General features: G+C 41.6%; 1 protein-coding gene across 4 annotated transcripts in view; it reads right to left on the bottom strand.

Moving 5' to 3' along the window:
* Window positions 1-71: 71 nt before the first annotated feature.
* igsf9ba (immunoglobulin superfamily, member 9Ba) overlaps window positions 72-20,189 on the bottom strand; it is a 91,253-nt gene continuing 71,135 nt past the window's right edge. For 2 of the 4 annotated variants that reach the window (XM_050072772.1, XM_050072781.1), the window contains exons 13-20: window positions 19,702-19,877; window positions 16,542-16,768; window positions 15,988-16,072; window positions 15,715-15,876; window positions 14,271-14,316; window positions 10,994-12,616; window positions 5,348-5,478; window positions 72-5,262 (exon numbers count right to left, since the gene is read on the bottom strand). In XM_050072772.1, the coding sequence (XP_049928729.1) occupies window positions 5,060-5,262; window positions 5,348-5,478; window positions 10,994-12,616; window positions 14,271-14,316; window positions 15,715-15,876; window positions 15,988-16,072; window positions 16,542-16,768; window positions 19,702-19,877 (2,653 nt within the window). In that variant the 3' untranslated portion in view covers window positions 72-5,059. Of the gene's footprint in view, window positions 5,263-5,347; window positions 5,479-7,775; window positions 7,832-8,628; window positions 8,672-10,993; window positions 12,617-14,270; window positions 14,317-15,714; window positions 15,877-15,987; window positions 16,073-16,541; window positions 16,769-19,701; window positions 19,878-20,189 lie in introns of those variants that run through there. The other 2 variants (XM_050072790.1, XM_050072799.1) reach the window with 2 other exon arrangements.

The following is a 20,189-nucleotide window of genomic DNA, read 5'->3' as shown; positions in this document are numbered from 1 at the left end:
ACTGATCAGAGGAGCTCCAAGAAAACAAAACCACAAGCAAAATAAAACCTCTTTTGATTTTTTTATTATATCAAAATACAAAAATTTGAGAGGAAAATTTCGTATGGGACTAAGCATTTGAAATGATATGGTGACATGAATACAACACTGCTTTCATATTCTCATAGACATGCCATATATAGAGCATAGATCATGTGCCAGGCCCATGTCTACGTCATGGTGAGCCACCAGGAGTGAGCCTGTGCATTTTTCCCTATAAAGGCTTTTGATGGTGACTGTCACTACACCTCCGGGCCAGTTGGTGACAGGCCGGAGTGTTTTTTTACATCATAGTTCGTTCAGGTTTCCGTTTACTCAATAAAGAAACGAGATCCATGGCAGTTGAACATGAAGAGTGAGTAAGACATGATCTCAGACGATACAGAATTCACTGGACAGCAGTGGCAAACGAGAGAAAAGTAATACAAATATTATACATAAGGCTTTGGTACAGCACCATACAGTATGAGTTAATTGCTCACAAAAAGTTAAGTGAAGCGTAATACCTGATGTAGTGACATAACAGAATGACGAGTTTAAAATCCGACAACAAAAAAAAAAGAGAAACATCAGGTTATTGTTTTAAAAAAGAGAAAAGTAAAAAAAAACATGTTTTTGCTTTGAGATATTTACATATGAACATTGTTGACTTAAAGAATGGAGACAAATTATGTACAAAATAAAACCAATAAACAACATATGATACAGAATGTAAACATGTGATGTACAGCACAGAGTTCAGTGGATGGAAATGAAATGAAATGTAGTAAATTTTCTTCCTTTTTAAGCACTACTTGGTTTGCTTGAGTATGAGCATTAGCTAAAACAGTCAACGATGTAGTGCTTATTGTAGCCTACGATAATAATACATTCTAGTTTCTCAGTGCTGGTACACATGAAAAAACAGAGAATATAGAAAATACTACATATTTCTATTTTCCGTCCAATAACAACCAGCTCGGATGTCCATGAATGATTGCTAAATAGGCGTTTTTGTTTTTTTTTCTCTTTTTCTGTATTGTCTCTACATGCAAGATTAATACAATAAAAAATCAAATTGGTTCTAAGTATCATCCTACCAGCACCTAGTGATGCACTAAAAGCTGTAAGCAGAAAAAAACAAACAGAAACAAAACAAACAAACAAAAAAAAAAAGAGCTAACAGTACGTCCAAAGCAGCCCTCTTAAACACTGTACATGTTTCTGTTGAATATGCAAAAAAGAGCCCGGAAGACGACATCCATTCGTTTTTAAAACCCACGGAGAGGATGTATGAGCTTTCCTTTCTACCAGGAGAATCGGCAATAAATACAAATGTGGTGTGACTCATGGCTATACTGTACAGTACTAGTAGGAATTCTACCGTCAAAAAGGGTGGTGAGATGACGTGAGACGGTTACGCCCCTGCAGTAGTGTGCTTGAAAACAGTGCTGTTAACCAAAGATGGTAGACCTAACAGGAAGTGTGTAGAAAAGATCCCCTCATGACCTGACGATGCTCTCAGATTCCCTCCCACGCGTCCCGTGGTCGTGTACTAATCTAAATCAGGTTATGTTTCTCCTTTTTAGGCTGGGTTAATATTCTCAATATCATCACAAATATACTTTAGAGAGGGTACCTTGGAAGCACAGACAGACATTGCAAACACACTATAGAAAACAGGTCATCTTGAGTTCATCTGAATGTCACAAGTCTCTATTATTTGAGGTTATACTACTTATTTTTCCAGTATTGTCTATCACTGTCATCACACCATGATACTGTTATGATAAGGACCTATAGTGTCTACCGGAGCTAGTTTAGTTGCTCAAACACACAGGGCCGAAAGAGTTGCTTGTGGAAACAGAACAAAAAAAAGAAAAAAAAATCTTTAGACCTCTATTCTACAGCACCACAAAGTTAAACATAGCACCAAGTCGTAATGTTCAAAGCAACTATGCCCTAACACACTTTTTCTTTATCAAACTAATGTAAACACAATTTCCTCCACAGCACGTATTGTACATGACTATAGCATGTCTGTGACTCTTAGAAAAAAGTTTCCTTCAGTTTATTTGCTTTGGACACCTGAAGGCGAAAACGATCTGGAGTGAATCTACATGTGTGCTCATGAACGGGCAAAATACAGTATTACTTGGTTCCAGGGATATTATTATAGAGGGCGACACACTTCTGCTTCTAAAGCTTTGTCCAATGGGCATTCACGTACTATACATCAGAGAAAATACTACTTTAACTTGTGCAGCCAGCGGGCTATGGCAATAATACATTGTACGGTACTAACATTAAGGTTTCTTTTCTTCTCAGATAAAATAATGTCTGCTAAAGTATGACAAATGAGGCACCTTAAAATGTTTTAGAAACATTATCCACTTAAAGCCGTACTGTAAGCAAATACTTTTATATATAATCTAATTTCTTTTTCCTTGGGATCCCTTCCCCGTCTTTTCATACATCCTCATACAAGAACGTCTTCCTGTAAAACATGGTTTGATTCATCTTTACAAATACAATACATACCATGTACAGTACATAACAAATATAGATTTTTTTTTCTCACTCGTATCTTACAGGAAACCAATTTGTTAAAGTAGAATATGCGCGTCGACGCTCACTTTCAGGCAATCATCACTCTCTCACTTGTCAAAAGAGATTTCAGTATGCAGACATTGAGTCGATTCATTCATGTGGATATTAGACCTCTGATTTGTTCGCAGCAGATGGAAACATATCTGATGTGACTTTGAGTGATAGAGTGCTGCAGGGATGCGCCAACACGGGTGTCAGGGTCGCCTTGGCCTATGGGATTTTTCCATTGGATTTTGGATGACTGCAAAAAATAAGAGCTGAGGCGAACAAAAAGTTTATGAGACTTATATGTTTTGTTCGGCAAGATAATCTTTACAAACTAACACCACTTTTACGATTTTTGAGAATGCAATCACCAGTAGCATAAGGCTAACGTTAGGCTAAGACTTAGCCTAGTCTTACTCAGCTACTTGTTAGCAACTGTCATTTTTAATACACTTAAAGTCTTTAAAATTTTCAAGTGGGGTATTTACTGACAAATTTTATGCCGTAGAACAAAACCTGAAAGTCTCTTACGCTTGAGTGTACCACAGACCTTATTTCAGGCATCTAACCCACTGACTTTGAGACAAGGGAAACAGGAGTGCTAAAATGCTAAGTCATTTTCGGGTATTAAGACTCATTCCTGCAGCACTCTATTGGCCTAGCGTTAGCAGGAAAAGGAACTCAGTTGTTTCGTAGCCGTTGGAAGTAAAGAAAGCTTGGCTCAGAACCTGTGTGGGGGCCCGTTAGTTATTACCGCATACAGGAATAACACACAGAGAAGTTAAACAATTTTGGACTTCGTGTGCCAGCTGGTCAGCTCACCAATCGCAGCCGCACTATAAACAACGTAATGGGTCATTCAATGTACTGTGACATCGGGACATTCATTTCCTGTACAGCAAAACATACATTCATTATCGGTTAGTGTCGAAAGAAATGAACAAACATACAGAGAAGTAGCTAGCAAGTAATATACAGTTGTTAAAGATAAACAGTCAGGGTGGCCATTGTTTGAAGATTTCCCATTGCTTGTTAACAGCTTTATGAAGCAATCACATTCTCCTCTAACAGCTGCTGTTAAACATTAACATCCTTACTCGACTGGTTTGTTCTTTCTTGCATGAAAACTCATGCGCAGTGCCTCTGTATTTTTCCACTGAAGCTACTGGATTTATTTGCCATTTTTTGAATTTAAGCTTTTTTTTTTATTTGTATGGGTATTCTGGTTCTGTCCTATTACTTAGATATACACAGTTGAAGCAGGTACCCATTTAAAATATAAATGTTAAAAAAAACAAACAAAAAACAAACACAAAAAAACAAGAGTTATGCATTTTCGGTAGCATTTTCTCTCATGTGTCCTTGGCAGAGAAAGTAAAAACACAGAATATTGGAGTCCCTCACTCCCGCCCCCCAGAAGAGAAACATATGAGAAGGCGAAGGAAAAGGCAGTTTATGTTAGAAAAAACAAGAGAGAAAAGGCAAAAAAAGGCACCTCGAGACGTGCCACGTTTCACAAATGATTCCTCAATAATGAAATACATACTACAGTACACTTCACAATTCATCACCCCGTTCTTCTAACCCTACGAGTCCAACCTCTGTCGAGCGTGTAAGTCCCAAATTATCTTGAGAGCTCTCATGAAGGCTATGATCTTAATGCGGTGCTGTAATGATAAGTGTAAACACACTGAGCCATCAAGCACTGGAGTTGGCATTGGATCATACATGGAAAGAAACACAAGATGCCAGCCGTTACTGATAGTAAAAAGCTTCTAAATTAGATAAAGTTAGGCCATATTATCTGTCTGAATGAGTGCGGAGTGTGATATAAACCTTTTTATCCATACGTTTCATATGTAAAAAGGTCAAGTACGTACAGTATACCACAAGAATTACAGCAACTCTGCGTTTACTCTGAGGTATATTTTGTGGTAAGAACCCTGTGTTTAAATACTGACACTATTTGTATTGTAGGAAAGGTAGACTCATGTCCGTGTCCGAGGACGCACCAGGCTTCACAGTACACTGTATCACTGAAAAACCTAAAGAGATGGACCCCTCAATGACCAGTGAGTGAAAAATCTTTAACGTGTTGTGACATACTCAACCAACACATTTTTATTACTGTAGGAGGAAGCTTAATTCCCTTGTTTTTACTATTTATATACATTATATATTTTCAGAGCATTTTCAAGTGAAATTCCTCAGAGACAAGTGGTGGTGACAACTCAGAAAAGCCATTGTTCTTGTCTTCAAATGAGATTCCCAACCTCCCGGAGTAGTCAGCTGGATGTTTCCCGCTCCCCAAAACGCCGATTAACTTTTAGAGATTATAAGAAATGTATTAGCTAGAGACAGAGGCGGAGCAGGGAGGGCTGAGGTGGGGTTACTTTTTCAGGGGAGGTCAGTTAAGTCGAGTCCAATGGCTTGGTGGGCACACGGGTCAGCGGAGAGTCCCATAATTTGGGCCCTCGGAGTCTGCACTGGCCAGTATGCCTTTCTGGTCCTCCTCAGACCTCCTGCGGTGCAGGAAGGAGGTCAAATAGAGATAGGGGTTCTTCTTGTTTTGCCTTTTCCTCTTTCTGCGGAGATCCTCTCCCTCTTGGGGTGTCTGAGATTGCTGCTGGGTCTGAGAGGGACACACACCTGGAAGGGAGGCAGAGAGAAGCACAGGAGTGACACACCACCCACATATTTCAGTGATTAATCTTCCTGTAATCATTAGACGAACCTGTTCTACTTCCGGAGGTTGTGTTGTTATTGTTGTTGGCAGCCACTCCCTTGGCTTTAGTAATACAGTGGTGTAGCAGTGCTGGTAAGCTCTCAGACCCGGCAGGATCACTAGACGCACCTAGAGGTTCCCTGAGGAGGAGAGAGACAGCACAGCATACGTTGTTCTGCATTAATCCAACAGTCGTGTTCGGTCCCGTCTCAGATGTGAAAAGACAGAACGGCACTTTGCATTGTTATTTCCAGTATCATATGATTTGATGAGCTCTTGCACTTCTACTGAGAGCCCTTTCACTAAGATGATGAATTTCCACTTTCTATCTGCGGTGATGGATGATAAAAGTTAGACTCAAAGAAAGAAAGAAAAAGGGAAAGAAAAGAGAAAGTGAGAGAAAGAAAGAAGAGCGGACATAAGGTGGATTTGGTGAATTTATTGGCTATTAAGTTTCTTCTCAAACAATCATTACATGAAAGACCCAGTCAAGCATTTATAGAAATTATGGTAATGCAGATTACACATTATTCTTAAAGGCTGAAGTGTTACTGATATATAGTGATCTAAAATTTTAGGTCTCACAATTGTAATTTAAAACCAGGGACATTTTGTAGTCTTATGGTGTGTTCACACAGAAAGCAAAGCAAGCGTTTCCTGTGGTGAGATTATATACAAAGTCATTGCACAGACAAAAATAGGCACAAATTTGTGCCAGGCGACGTGAGCAACGCTAACACCTATCAGCTTTACCAGGAAGTATAGAGAAGTAAATGGTACAGTCATCGTCCGTGGGCACCCAGACCTCTACGACTCAACGTCAGTGCTGTACAGAACAAAAAAGGAGTGGGCTCAGAGATTAGTGAGTGAAGCCATGGGAGTCGTTTGGCTTTTGTAAGCTATTTTGAATTGCTTCTCAGCAATATCCACATTGAACGCTGGTTCAGAGCACAAAGTCTCCATAATTACCGTGTTCGCATCACTTGAGCCCAGTTATGAGTTGTACTTTACACGAACCATGTTAGCCATCAGCTGCCTTCCCCACCTGTCCCATCCATATCCATATATGGATGGATGGATGGATATCCATCGATAACTTTAAGGGCACCATTAAGAATGTGGTGACAGAGACATGTGCTTGTTTTTCTTGAGAGGTCACTATGTTTGAATAGTTGTTGTTTTATTGTAGGTTTTTGTATTATATTAATGTGTTTTGATTGGCTGCTACCTCGGCCAGGTCTCTCTTGTAACAGAGATTTTTAATCTCAACAGGACTTCCTGGTTAAATAAAGGTTAAATAAATAAAAAAAGAGGCTCATTTCTTAAGCTAGCACAAAGGTAGCAGTGTTGTCTATTGGTACCAACCATGTCAACATAGCTTGTTGGAAAGTGGGCTAAATAATGCTCATCATTTAGGCAAAATTTTGGTGAGGGGACAACTGGCAAGAGGTCCCTTGAACTTTTAACTCAAGATATCTGAATGAAAATGGGTTCTATGGGTAATTACGGGTCAAAGTATATCAGTGCGCAAATCCATAACTCTCCATACTGACATGGGTTTCAACTAGCCTTCAACACCATAATCAAATTCCTGAAATTCAATTATGGCTTTTGGTTTTGGTGCTCCAGCCCAAGAGTTTCAGTGGATTTTCAGTGCAGCCCTATCTGGCCACCCCTGTGAGAAATTTATGGGCACACCACTGGTTAGTTAACACAACCATTAGCACAGCTACAAAGGCAAATATTTGCCGGTTGCAAAATATGCTCCAGCTATATACCCACAAGCAATGTTAGGCAAAAATTCGCTTTGCATTCAGTGTGAACACAGCACTGGTGACCGTACTGACAATGGAAACAAATACACATTGCAGGTTTGGGTCTTCAAATAGTGACTGCTTCAGAAATGCGGGCATTATTGGTCTCTTTGCTGTATAAAACTCATAAAATGAAAATAATTTCTGGAACTATAAAATCACTGTTCCCATAACAACAATAAAATAAATATCTTCCAATACAACTGTTTTCAGCATTTCTCTGAGAGTTTGCTGAGTGTGATAATATGAAGAGTGTGTGCAGGTGTGCTTTAAAACATAAAATAATAATCAGCTCTTTTTGAACGCTGAAGAACTATTTTCATTTCATGAGTGATACATGCTAAGTTGAATGGAAAATAATCAATGTTCAATAATCACATCAAGTTAAAGCAGCTTCACTGCCACAGTATGCTGTTTTACCTCATACCGAATACTCTGGTTTTGTTGTCCATCTCTCATAGAAAGATGCATAAAATCAAATTAACCTCGCAAACTCTTTAACGTTTAAGTTCAGGTTCATGAGGCTCACTGTGGCTCTTTGCCTTCCAAAGAACTAAACACAAACAGCTTCAAAACCTGACTTAATGTTGCGTTAAGTCAGGTTGTTGCGCCAAACATGTATTGTTTCAGAAGGGTATAGGAATACAAAGCTTTAGAGATGCTTGTCCATCATTTGTCACTGTGGAGAGAGAGATTGAGAGCCATTAGCAGAGAGGGGGAGACAAATGTGAGAGACAGTCCTGGACAGATAGAGAACATTTCCATTATCACATGAACTGTGTGCAGAGGCCACAGCGTGTTAAATATAGTACATATCCATAAACATGAACACTGTACAGCACACTTTCATAAACATGAACACTGTGTACAGAGGCTTCACCATGCTGACGGGAGGAGATGGCAGGAAGAGGAAATGGCCGTTAAAGAACAAGTCACATGACAGGAGGAGGAAATGGCCATTAAAAAACAGTCACATGACAGAAAAACGAAAGCACTTAGGACAACAAATGTGACAAAGAATTTAGTTTGAGAATTGTTGTTATTTGTTTGGTCGTAGAGAGAAGTTTAGAGAATGCATGCATGGCATTTTGCACATGGAACAAAACTTTAAAGGGGAATACTCCAGTCTATTCATTCATGTGCGTCCTCTATTGATTCAAGGCTTTTTTTTTTTGGTGCAGGGAAACATGTCTGTATTCAAAAGACAATCCAAAGACAAAAATGCTTCTCCACAGTCCAAAACCGCTCCTCGTGCTTGCTCACAAGCCTAATTACTGCAGCCTACGCCACAGCAGGCTTACTGTGCCTGGGAAGTGTATTGACAAATGTGTCCTGCAGTCATTATTACCATTAGTTGTACTTCACTTGAATCCAGCACAGAGGCACAACCCAAAGCGATTCCCCTTTAAAGGAGAGAGTGATTAGAGCCCTCCCCCTGCTGACCCCTCCCCTCTCAGACATGGGTCCGACCCTTACCTATTGCGGCGTAGGGGACCGGGTCACAACGCTGCCCAGATAGCTGAGATCAATCAAAAACAAATCACGTAAGACCCTTACCCTCTATAAAGCAGCAGCCCTATAAGCTACCTTCCCTTAGAGGCCAGTGATGGTGCAGGAGCAAGTCTCTGCTTCATGGCTTTAGCTACTGTATGACTGTAGCTTCTAGGGGTGTGAAGTGGGTGTAAGAGGGCGCAGGAATGTGTGCAGTGAGGAAATACTGTGGGGCATAAAAATATATGAGTCTCAGCTATGTTTTTATGTAGGTGTAAAGGCATAAAGCCTCCTGCGTTATGTCTGTCCTTACTGACAATCTGTGTACAGGGGCCACTGATCTATCAGATTGTTGGGGAGATAAATCCCTCCTGGTGAGATTTGTTTGTATTATTCCCTCGTGAATATCTGGCTAAAGCTCAGAGTTTTTATCTTTATACAGTAGGAACCAAGTTCTAATAAGACACCCTTTGAATCATTGTTGGTATCTGTTATATCTACTTTTAGGTTGCCAGGTTGTGGCTGGCTTTTGTTCTCCTTCAGCAGCACACTTAATTGTCTCTTTAGCTCTTCTGGAAAAAGGCTGCAGAGCATTTGGACCAAAATGTACATATTTACTTATCATTTAAAACTGCAGAGTCAGAATATTAAAGGAATTGTGGGGTTGTATAAGGTACTTATTCACAGTCAGTTACATACAGTAGATGTATGTCGGCACACCCCCAGTTTGGAGAAGCTGGCTCAAGACTGACATAGAAGCTATGCAAAGTACTGCTGTGAACGGGTCAACAACAAAGTATATAATTTAGCCTAAAAATGTCCCACCTAAAATAATCAATATCAGTTTCAGAGCACGCTATTAATTTGAATATTTTCATTGGTTTGCCTTTCTGTCAGAACTAAAGCAGTTACTGTATATCGCTCTCTGCACAGCCAGCCTTCATTGAGAAAAACAGTTATTTTGCTTGCTGAACGCAGGAGCTGCTGGTCTACCACTGCCTCAATCAGTTAGTATGTTTGCAATATGTGACTTTGGGAATTTAAAGGGTTACTTTGGATTTACCGGAATCACACAAAAACACAAACTAACTGACTGATGAAGGCAGCAGTAGACCATCAGCTCCTGTGTTCAGCAAGCTAAAATTACTGTTTTTCTCAATGGAGTCTGGCTTTGACGGAGCATAGATGGGGAACTTGAACAGTTATCGCTCCCCCGTTGAAAAGGGCTGCCTGACAGAAAGGTAAAGTGGTGAAAATATTCCCAATATAGCATACCCTAAACTGTTACAGATTGTTTTAGGGTGGCTAAAATACGTTTTGCTGCTGCCTCCATCCACAGTACTACAATACTTAGCAGTCCTGCCTGACACCTACTGCATGTAATACACTGACTATGGATAAGTACCCCTTACAAACCCAATTCAAAAAAGCCAAACTATCCCTTTAATGATTTATTAATCTTTTCGAATACTGTATAGATGACCAAATAACTTTGCTTAGAAAGTAAAAAACTGTTGGCCCTGATGGGTAGTTACTCTACATTAATTACTCCTGATGACTTAACAGCTACAGAGATCTTCCACAACCTGACAACTAAAAGGTTGTTCCTACAAATGGGTTATCACCATTATTAACCACTTATGAGGTCATTAGTTGCAGCTTATAAATGCTTTATAAAGAGTGAACTATCAGAAAGTGGTCCCCTTTTCTCTGTATGTAATATAGTGTAATAAACGTATTGTAAATGTTCAACAAATATACAGTTAACTGTTAAAGTTGAGCATGAAAAAAGCTTTTGCTAAAGATTCACACATTGAGAAAATATTTTTTTCTATAATTCTTTCAATAATCGATCTAATCAAATTTAATTTTACATCCAGGTGTGAAAAATAAAGTTTCAATATTCAAAATGGGGACAGAAAAAAATGGCACAGCTTTAAAAACAGTAAACTTGAGGTTTCTGTAGCCTGTAGCTTAGTGTTTCCTCCAAATGTTCCTGTAGTCATTATTTTGACTTTAATTTGCATTGTGATGAATATTTTATGAGATTAAATATGAGCTATCAAATGATAAAGACAATAATACATTATCTTAAAATCAAATTGAGCTTTCACATGCCATCAAGTTTAGATAAGTCTCATTTTTATGAACTGATACAATGTGTGCTAAATGCAATTACATGCCTTCTGCATATTAAAGTACAATATGCATGTTAATTATGCCTAAATGGAAACATCAAAGTAAAATTGTGGATAAATACCGAGGAAATTTGGAATAGAGAGCAGACGAGGAGACAAGTCTCCCCTTTAAATAAATATGTGACTATTCTCTACTGGAATGGATCACCTACCCTGAGGCTGATATCTGGAGCTGAGAGGGCTCTGAGGGTAGCATCTCCTCCTCTGTCCTTCTCTGGGATGGCCTCTGCCCGAAAACATCCCTGCCCTCCAGAGGGGGAGAGGGGGACTGGGAGGGATAACTGGCTGCAGTGGAGGCATAGGACATGTGGGCGTGGTAACTGGGGCTGGGTTGCCTGGCGCCCTGGCTCTGAGTGGGAGAGGCGGTCAGGGAGGACCTCCGGGAGAAACTGACAGTGGCCGAGGGCTGCAGGGTGATCTCAGGCATCTCCAGAGACCGAGAGGTGCGGAGGATGCTGGGGCGCGGAGGGGGCCGCACTAGAATATCCGGGGAACCCGGCTGGGTGCTAAGGGGGCTTTGGGAGAGTGGAGAGAGGCGGGAGGGCTGGAGTACTAGCGGGGGTAGGCTGGGGTCTGCCCGGCGCCCTGCCCTCGGGCTGAGCCAGGACTGAGGGCTACTACTGGGGGCTGTGCTTGGGCTCCCTGCACGGGCTGCCGGGTCAGGGTAAGGCAACACTGGTACACCCACACCGTGGGCCGTGTGTCTGAGCTGGCCGAGACTCTGGGCCTGTTGCATAGCTAAACGCCTAACCGGAGGCCCCAGGGGCCTGTCTCTGCCTGGGGGAGCCACAGGGACCTCCAGCTGCAGGAGTCCAGGGCTTGTTGGATCCTTTAGTGGAGGGAGGTGCAGGCGACTGGGGGGGAGAGAGTGAGGAGGGTATGGGGGTGGGTCAGGGAGGTCCTGTGGATGATGTAAGGGATGGTGAGGTGGGTATATGAACCGTGGACCCTCTAGACCCATGAAGGGTAACTCATGAGGCTGCCAGCTTTCAGGAGAGTGAGGAGGAGGGCTGTGTGTGTGAGACAGAGAATGGCCAGAGGCAGTGTACTGATGGTGCTCCATCTCTCCACTCTCCTCAGGGATGGACGGGTAACCAAAGGGCCCCTCGGCGGTGCCTGGGGGGGAGGACAGAGCGGAGCTACGCGGGCTGATGTCAGGCATGTAGAATGGTGGTGGAATCCCTGATTCAACACGGCTGCCTAGATACCCATAGAATGGGCCCTGGGGAAAGCCCCTGTAGCGGGAGGCCGGGGCCTGCCCTGAGGCGTGAAGTGCACTGCCCTCTGCAAAGCTCATACCTTCCATGGCCCTGTGTAGGCGGGGGCTGTAGGTGGGGGGCTGCGTTGACTCCAGGCTGGAGGACGTTGGGGAGAGCTGGGGCCGCAGCGTGGGCATGATGGGCGGCAGAGGCCCAGGGTCAAAATCATTCTCCTCATCGGACTGCCGGAACTCGGGGTACATGTCAGACTCCTCTGCGAAGGGGAAGCCGTGGATGCGGCGGGGCGGTGGGCTCTCCATGACGAAGCGGCCATCAGGGCCGCGGCTTATCAGCTCAATAGGCGTGGTGACCTCTGCCTCATGCTTGGACACGCTGTATTTCTTGCTGGCTATGGCACGCTTGGTTTTCTTGTAGAAGGAGAGCTCTTTCTCTCGTTCTCTTTGAGGGCTGGGCAGCTTCCTGACGTACAGGCCCGGACCTTGGGAACCCTCCGAAGACAGAGAGCGGGGACGAGATGGAGGAGAGCTCTCTGGACTTATCTTCCCCGATGATAGCCTGATAAAAAAAAATGCAGACATAAGCACTAGCTTAGCTTGACATTAACAAGATAAAACCCAGGGCAAAGTGCGTAAAGTTTTTTTAAAACAAAAGAAAAATATTTGATGCTGTAAATGAGTAGGCGTGACTGCAGTTTCATTCTTAAGCTAAACAGATGACACAATACAAAGCCAGTGCACTCGATCAAGGCAGCCATAATGAACTGCGTTATGATAATGACCACTTTATGGCGGCGGCAGCATCCTCATAGGACAGCAGCTAATGAACCAAGCCAGAATGACAGGATGAGAGGAGAACCAACGACGCAACCATGACAACAGTATCACAGATCTATTGAATCTACATCTTCTTGAGCAGACGTGAGACCAATTTCCATATGCTGCACCAAATGGTGATGTGAGGAAAGCAGATGACATCTAACCAGGCCTCATTTGCCCACACCAGGAGCAGTATAGTCGACACTTACTGGGTCAGTGAATGCATCAGGTAGACATACAATATAAAGAGTGCATATACACAGTACTGAACTGTACATGCAGCTGAGCTAATGCACTTTAATCCCTGCATGGTGCGTGAAGGTCTGTGCATGCAAATAGGCCAGCGGAAGATCTTTACTACAACAAATAGTCATTGTCAGTTGATCATTTCTATGCAATGCATTAACCATGCAGCCAAGCCAGTGCAGTGCAGCACACTCTGTATTTTGGTGCAGGCAGGCACTCACAGGGGGCTGGCGGGCGGGGGCAAGAAACTGCTCCTGGCAGGCTCGTCCCAGCAGGGCTCTACCCCTGGCAAGGGGGTGAGAGGAGGCCTGCGACGGGAGACAAACGACATGGGCCTGGTTCATCTCTGACTATGCCACTTGCAGGTAGGACTAAGCGTGAACTCCCTGACCTGCCTGAACTATTTCATAAAAAAAATATACAATACTGATACTGACGTTTTACCTAAAGTCTCAGGCATACAAACATTTACTCTGGAATGGGATTTACACATATTATTGTCACAAATGAGCTTCTTTTGAGATTGAAATGCAGTCATACATGTACACAAGAGTTACAGACAGACAGACAGACAAATACGGTACACACACACACACGTAGCGGATACTGTACATTAAATGTGCGGCTAAACAAAAAATAGCATCATTAAACACTTAGAATCATGCAAAAAGCAGACAGCGTTTGAGGTTAAAGAATACAGATGGATCAAAAATCAATACACATACTGCAGCTTGGGCACTCTGGGTAATGTGCTTAAAATGCTGACTCGGCTGCTTTGAACTTTCTTTCATCTGCCCATGATCCGCTAGAGGCTGCTACTGTACATGTTCTTCCACACCCTTCAAGTAGCCCAAGTCTTTTTTTTATCATCCATCTGGGCTTTTGTTTATACTGTGTGCTTATTCAGTTTGTACGTATTACCTGTCTATATGCAAAGACGAAAGCATACTGTGAGTTCTAATAAGCTCCACTGACACGGCTCTAAAAAGATCATCCAGTTGCCAACTGCTTCAAAATAATCTTTACTGTTGGTAGTATTTCTCACAGCATGCATGGGAAGAGGGTTTCCGTAAAAGGTGCATTAGAAGATGCACAGTAGTAGCCACCTCTGGCAGACTGCAGGAGCTCCGGCGTTTAGCTTTACTTACGGTGACTCAATGCTTTTCCTGAAGTGTGTCACCGACAAGGGAGGATCTGAGAGGACAAAAACATTTAAATTTAGCATTTCCTCTGTTGAGTACCACGAGTAGAAATCAGACACATGGACGGATTGTGAGACAACGGGCCCCTGGTACCTATTAAAGTCCCCCCACCCAGAAGACACCCAGATTGAGATGACACAAAAACTACATAAGACGCAACTACATCATTTTATCAGTAGAGCCTTTCGTATATCTGTGGTTTATAATCTTTTTTGTGTCTCTTTGGGATCATTTTGCATCTCTATGTAGTTGTTTTGTGTCTCTGCAGTCAATCTATGTCTCTGCAGTTGTTTTGCATCTCTTTGTGGTAGTTTCGAGTCTCATCATAGTCATTTTGCATCTCTTTGTATTTGTTTCTTGTCTCTTTGTGGTCATTTTGCATCTATTTGTGGTTGTTTTGTTTCTCTCAGTAGTCACTGTATGTCACTGTAGTTGTTTTGCATCTCTTTGTGATTCTTTTAAGTCTCTTTGTGGTCATTTTGCATCTCTTTACTGGCGTTTCTTTGTCTCTCTGTGGCCCTTATGCATCTATATGTAGTTGTTTTTTGTCTCTCTGTAGTCAATGTATGTCTCTGTAGTTGTTTTCAATCTCTTTGTGGTAGTTTTGTGTCTATGGCCATTTTTGCATCTCTTTACAGTTGTTTTTTTGTCTCTTTGTGGTCATTTTGCATCTCTTTGTAGTTGTTTCTTGTCTCTTTGTGGTCGTTATGTATACCTATATAGTTTTTTGTGTCTCTCAGTAGACAATCCAATGTCACTGTAGTTGTTTTGCATCTCTTTGTGATTGTTTAAAGTCTCTTTGTGGCCCTTTTGCATCTATATGTAGTTGTTTTTTGTGTCTCTGTAGTCAATGTATGTCTCCCTAGTTGTTTTGAATCTCTTTGTGGTAGTTTTGTGTCTATGGTAATTTTGCATCTCTATGTAGTTGTTTTGTGTCTCTCTATAGTCAATATATGTCCCTGTAGTTGTTTTGCATCTCTTTATGGTAGTTTTGAGTCTCATCATGGTCATTTTGCATCTCTGTGTAGTTGTTTTTTGTCACTTTGTGGTAGTTTAGAATCTCTGTATGGCCATTTCGCATATCTTTGTAGTTGTTTCTTGTCTCTTTGTGATCATTATGTATCTCTATATAGTTGTTTTGTGTCTCTTGAGTAGACAATTCATGTCACTGTAGTTGTTTTGCATCTCTTTGTGATAGTTTTCAGTCTCACTGAGGTCATTTTGCATCTCTTTGACATTCATTGTGTGTCTATTTATAGTAATTTTTCGCCTTTCTAAGAAGAAATGTTGACATTCAGTTCAACAGAGGCTCTGGCCCACGTGCCCCAAACACTAATCCATCCATGGTCAACATCTATTACATGTAAATGAAGTAGAGAGGCAGACCGACCTGGTTTACGCTTGAGTTTGCGACGGTGTTGCTTATTGACAAAGCATGCTGCTAGAGTGCTGAACAGTACTGCCGCTGCCAGAAAACAGATAGTTGCCACAACACCCGCCACCACCGGCCGCGCCAGCCCCTCATCAGGCAACTCCGCAGGGGGGAAGGGATCTGATGGGGCAGACAAATGGGTGAAAGGGAGCGGTTACAAACAAAAAAACTCATGAATCTATTTCCCATCTGGGCCAAGCGTCTCTGTGTGTAGTTTATAAAGGCACTTACCTGTGCTGGACACTCCCACTACATTGCTGCTCTCACTGATCAGGTCATCCATAACAGCCATCACTCGAAACTCATACCAGGACTCCTGTGAGAGAGACACACCAAATACAATGTTCTAATGACCTTCTCATACACTGATTTTTGTGTTTTGTGCTTACTAGATCATGTTCCAAAAGCACTTTGTGACTGTGTTTTGAAAATTGGTCAGAACATGACAACGATATATATCATATCTCTTACTGTGAAAAGTTTTGAGTTTATAGGTGAATGGTTATTAAAGTGAAATGAAATGCCAAAAAAACTATAAATAAGACATGCATTTTTGATGATGACAGTCTTTATATTGATGTCAGTCCCCACACACACAAAATGTAGACTATATAGGAAGAGAATGATCAATTTTTCAAAAATAATGACAACTCTAGATCATGCTTGGCTCCATGAAATTGGGGGATTACTATCAAAATGGATTCTGTTTACCAACTTTTTAGCCCTTGTGCCACACTGCACTGAGCCATGTTTCTGTATCGACATGTGTCCTGCATGTAACTGACCTGAACGAGGTCTCTAGCTATGAGCTCAGTCTCAGTGGATGGGATCAGGTCATCCAGAACCTCCCACCTCTCCCCGAGGCGGAACTCCATGATATATCGGTCGATGGGCGAGGAGTGGTTGGCTGGAGGGAGCCATGTGAGGAGGACACCGTGCTGCGTGCGATTGGCTGTGAGGCACCGTGGTGGAGTAAGAAGCACCAGTGGTTCTGGGGTACCCAGAGGAGAGCCTGTGGACCAGAAATGTTGCACATAAAAGTTAACACAGGAAACAAACTCAGACATGACCTAGATAGAATGATCCTTTGCAGTGAAATATTCTGAAAACAAAAGTATGGCTAACATACAACAAACTTTGACTTGCTGGTGGCACTAGAGGAATTATCCTCTGGGAGCCATGAATGTCAGTATAAAATTTCATTCAAAATTGCTATTCATGCCACTACCACTAAATACTGACTAGAGTTAATGGGTTTAACAAACAGGGCCACAGTAACAATGGTTTAGCTCCCTGAATATACAACTCCCACAAGGAGGTCAGCCCATGTTCCCATAGCACCAATTTTTTTTTCCATTCAAATTTGGCCCTACGTTTCCTTAGCTTTATGTTTCCTCAGCACCATGTTCCCTTAGCATCAGGACCCGCCCTTCAATAACTGGGTTAGGGGTCGGGGTTGCCAATGTTAAAATCTGTCTATACCTTTTTGAGATATTGTGCTAACAATATTGATACAAGACAGACAAACAAAAAAAACAACTTACTGGCAGAGGTACTTATCTGAGGGAACAGAGGGCTAAGGGAACATAGGACTGAGGGAACACAGGGTTAAGGGAACACAGGGCTGAAGGAATAAAGGGCTGAAGGAACAGGGTTGGAGGAGCATATGGATGAGGTAGTAAAAGGTTGAGGGAACATAGGGCTGAGGGAACAAGGGACTGAGGTAACATAGGATTGAGGGATCATAGGACTGTGGTAACAGGGTTGAGGAAACACAGGGTTGAGGTAATACAGGGTTGAGGGAACATAGAGCTAAGGTAATATAAGGTTAGGGTAGCATAAGGATAAGGTAATATAAGGTTGAGGGAACCTCGGGCTGAGGTAATATAGGGTTGAGGGAACACAGGGATGTGTTAGTACAAGGTTGAGAGAACATAGAGCTAAGGTAATATAAGGTTAGGGTAGCATAAGGATAAGGTAATATGAGGTTGAGGGAACCTCTGGCTGAGGTAATATAGGGTTGAGGGAACACAGGGATAAGGGACATATGGCTGAGGTAAGACAGGACTGTGGTAACATAGGGTTGAGGGAACGTAGCTTTGAGACCAAAAGCACAAATCCATCTAAAAAGAGATACACTTCTCAGCATGCACACAGAAATACACTATCTTGTTGTACGATTTCACCCAAAAAGAACATTTAATGTCTGACATGATCAAATTAAGAATTTAGCAATTTTAGCATATGAATTGAATGCAAAACTCATATCATGAGCGAGACACCACATTAATGAGTCCACCTCAACCAAAATCTATCCTCTTTTCTGTACTTCAAAATATATGAAAGAATAAGGCACTGTATGTACAGCACAGGAAACATAGAGCACAAACCAATAACCCTTATTGTCTACTGCCATTCATCTGTTGGCTGCTATCCGAGTGTGTGAACTAGGTCAGAACTTTGCAAGCCTCATTTAGCCTTTGTTGAATAAAGGTAAGCTTTCCAACACATTGTTGGCAACAGGAGCAGAATCTGGGTTTACACTGTAAAGAACAAAGCCGGTATTATGAGGATGTAACTGTCATCAAGTCTCACGGTGTTTCAGGTTCATAGAGGGTTTTTAATAATAAATTCTTTACAGTTCTGGGTTTGATTGGTAAATGGGTCACTTAATGTATCTATTTCCAAATTTAAGAAAATCTGACTTTTCAGGGTTAGTCTACATAACATGTGTTTGATGTGTGGGTGCTGTTTCTCTCTAAGAGTCTGACTCCATGCACACACAGAGGCCTTTGGGTGTGCCTTGATCTGTGCACGCCTGTATTCAACACCCTCACTTCTTTGTCCTTTCCACTGTATGGTGGAAAATCCAGCGGTGCACTTTTCTCCCTTCATGCCTTTTCTTTTTTTGCTGAGCCATTGATTTTAAATACCATACACCTTTAATTCAGTTTCAATTCAGGCAGCGGCACACAGAGACTGGATATGGCAGCATGCCCTTGAGGCATGAGCTGGAGTGCAACACACAAGAATCTAAAAAATGCAAGTTCACATTTTTGTTACATTAAAAATACACTTTAAAACGTATTCATTACCAGCAGCTACAGTCACTGACTAACAACTCACTAACACATCTTTCTCACGGCAAATATGTTGACTTGTCAAACACAAGTGGAAATAATAATATTATTAATGACTTTGCTATTGTGCATGCAGTCGTATCGGAACACCTACATGGACCAGTGCCATCATTACTGTCATTAGTTACAGCTCTGCCTCTCCTGCTATGATGATTCAGAATGTTTGCAGCGACGATTATCTGTTGCATTACTCAGCACATTAAAATGTATCTACTGTTTCTTCTTCTTCTTTTCTCATGAAGCCTAAGATTCTCAGGCTAATACATTAAATGGCAGATAGAATCATGTTTGTTTAGTCGTAGCATCCTGAACATGATTTGGCGACTTTAAGTTTAATATTTTGGGTTTTTGTTTTCCTTAAAACCCACAAATGGGCTTCACAAGGAGGCATTAGATTAAAATAGTTAATAATAATGGTAATATAACAAAAAACTAAGTGAAGAAAATATGATTGTGTAAACTAAACCTTTAAGTCATCCTTAAATTATTAAGATTCCTTACAGAGATGACAGATAATATTATTATTTGCATCTTTTCCACAAGAAGCTCAGGGCTTTACAGGTTTATTTATGGTTGATGTTCTTTAAAGCATTTTTTAAAATATTAATTTTCACTGTATCTCACTATAATGTAAATTAATCTATAGTTGTTTTATCCTTATGCGTTAATTTAAACCTCACTAGAGGGCAGTATGTGATGATGGGTGTCTGATGATATAAATAGTGTCTCAGTGCAACTCCATGCGTTGATACTGAAGTCAAAAAGCAGCAAACACGGATGGAGAAAGCTTTGAGTGAGAACCCACCTGCAGTGTTGACTGTCACAACTTCACTGAATGGGCCCGTGCCCAGTTTGTTTTGCGCCAACACACTGAACTGGTACTCTGTCCCAGGCTCCAGCCCTGGCACCACCAACCACGTCTGAGCACCAGAAACTGGCATCGAATGCCAGTCGTGAGGACCGAAGTCTGTTCTCTTTGACCTGAGGACAGAAATGAGACGGAAAAACAGAAATATTCTACATTATTTTGTACCCTTAATGATGGCGAATAATGTCCGAACTGTAATTAGTCTATGACAGTGTTGTTTAGTAGGCGGGTGCTGAAAATTTGCACTTAATTTAGGGTTCAAGCATCAAAAAATACTTACATACTCTCTGTTCCAGATAAAAACAATTTTACATGTTTTAAAGCATTTCATTTAATCATTTCTTTATTATGTTACAAAACATTTAACTCATCTATTACTGTTATTTATGAATGCATTTTTTCTCTGTTTTAATGGCTTTATTATT

This window comes from Epinephelus moara, chromosome 2 (genome assembly GCF_006386435.1).
Source record: "Epinephelus moara isolate mb chromosome 2, YSFRI_EMoa_1.0, whole genome shotgun sequence".
In the NCBI taxonomy this organism is placed as follows: domain Eukaryota; kingdom Metazoa; phylum Chordata; class Actinopteri; order Perciformes; family Serranidae; genus Epinephelus; species Epinephelus moara.
This window is presented reverse-complemented; position numbering and strand designations above follow the sequence as displayed.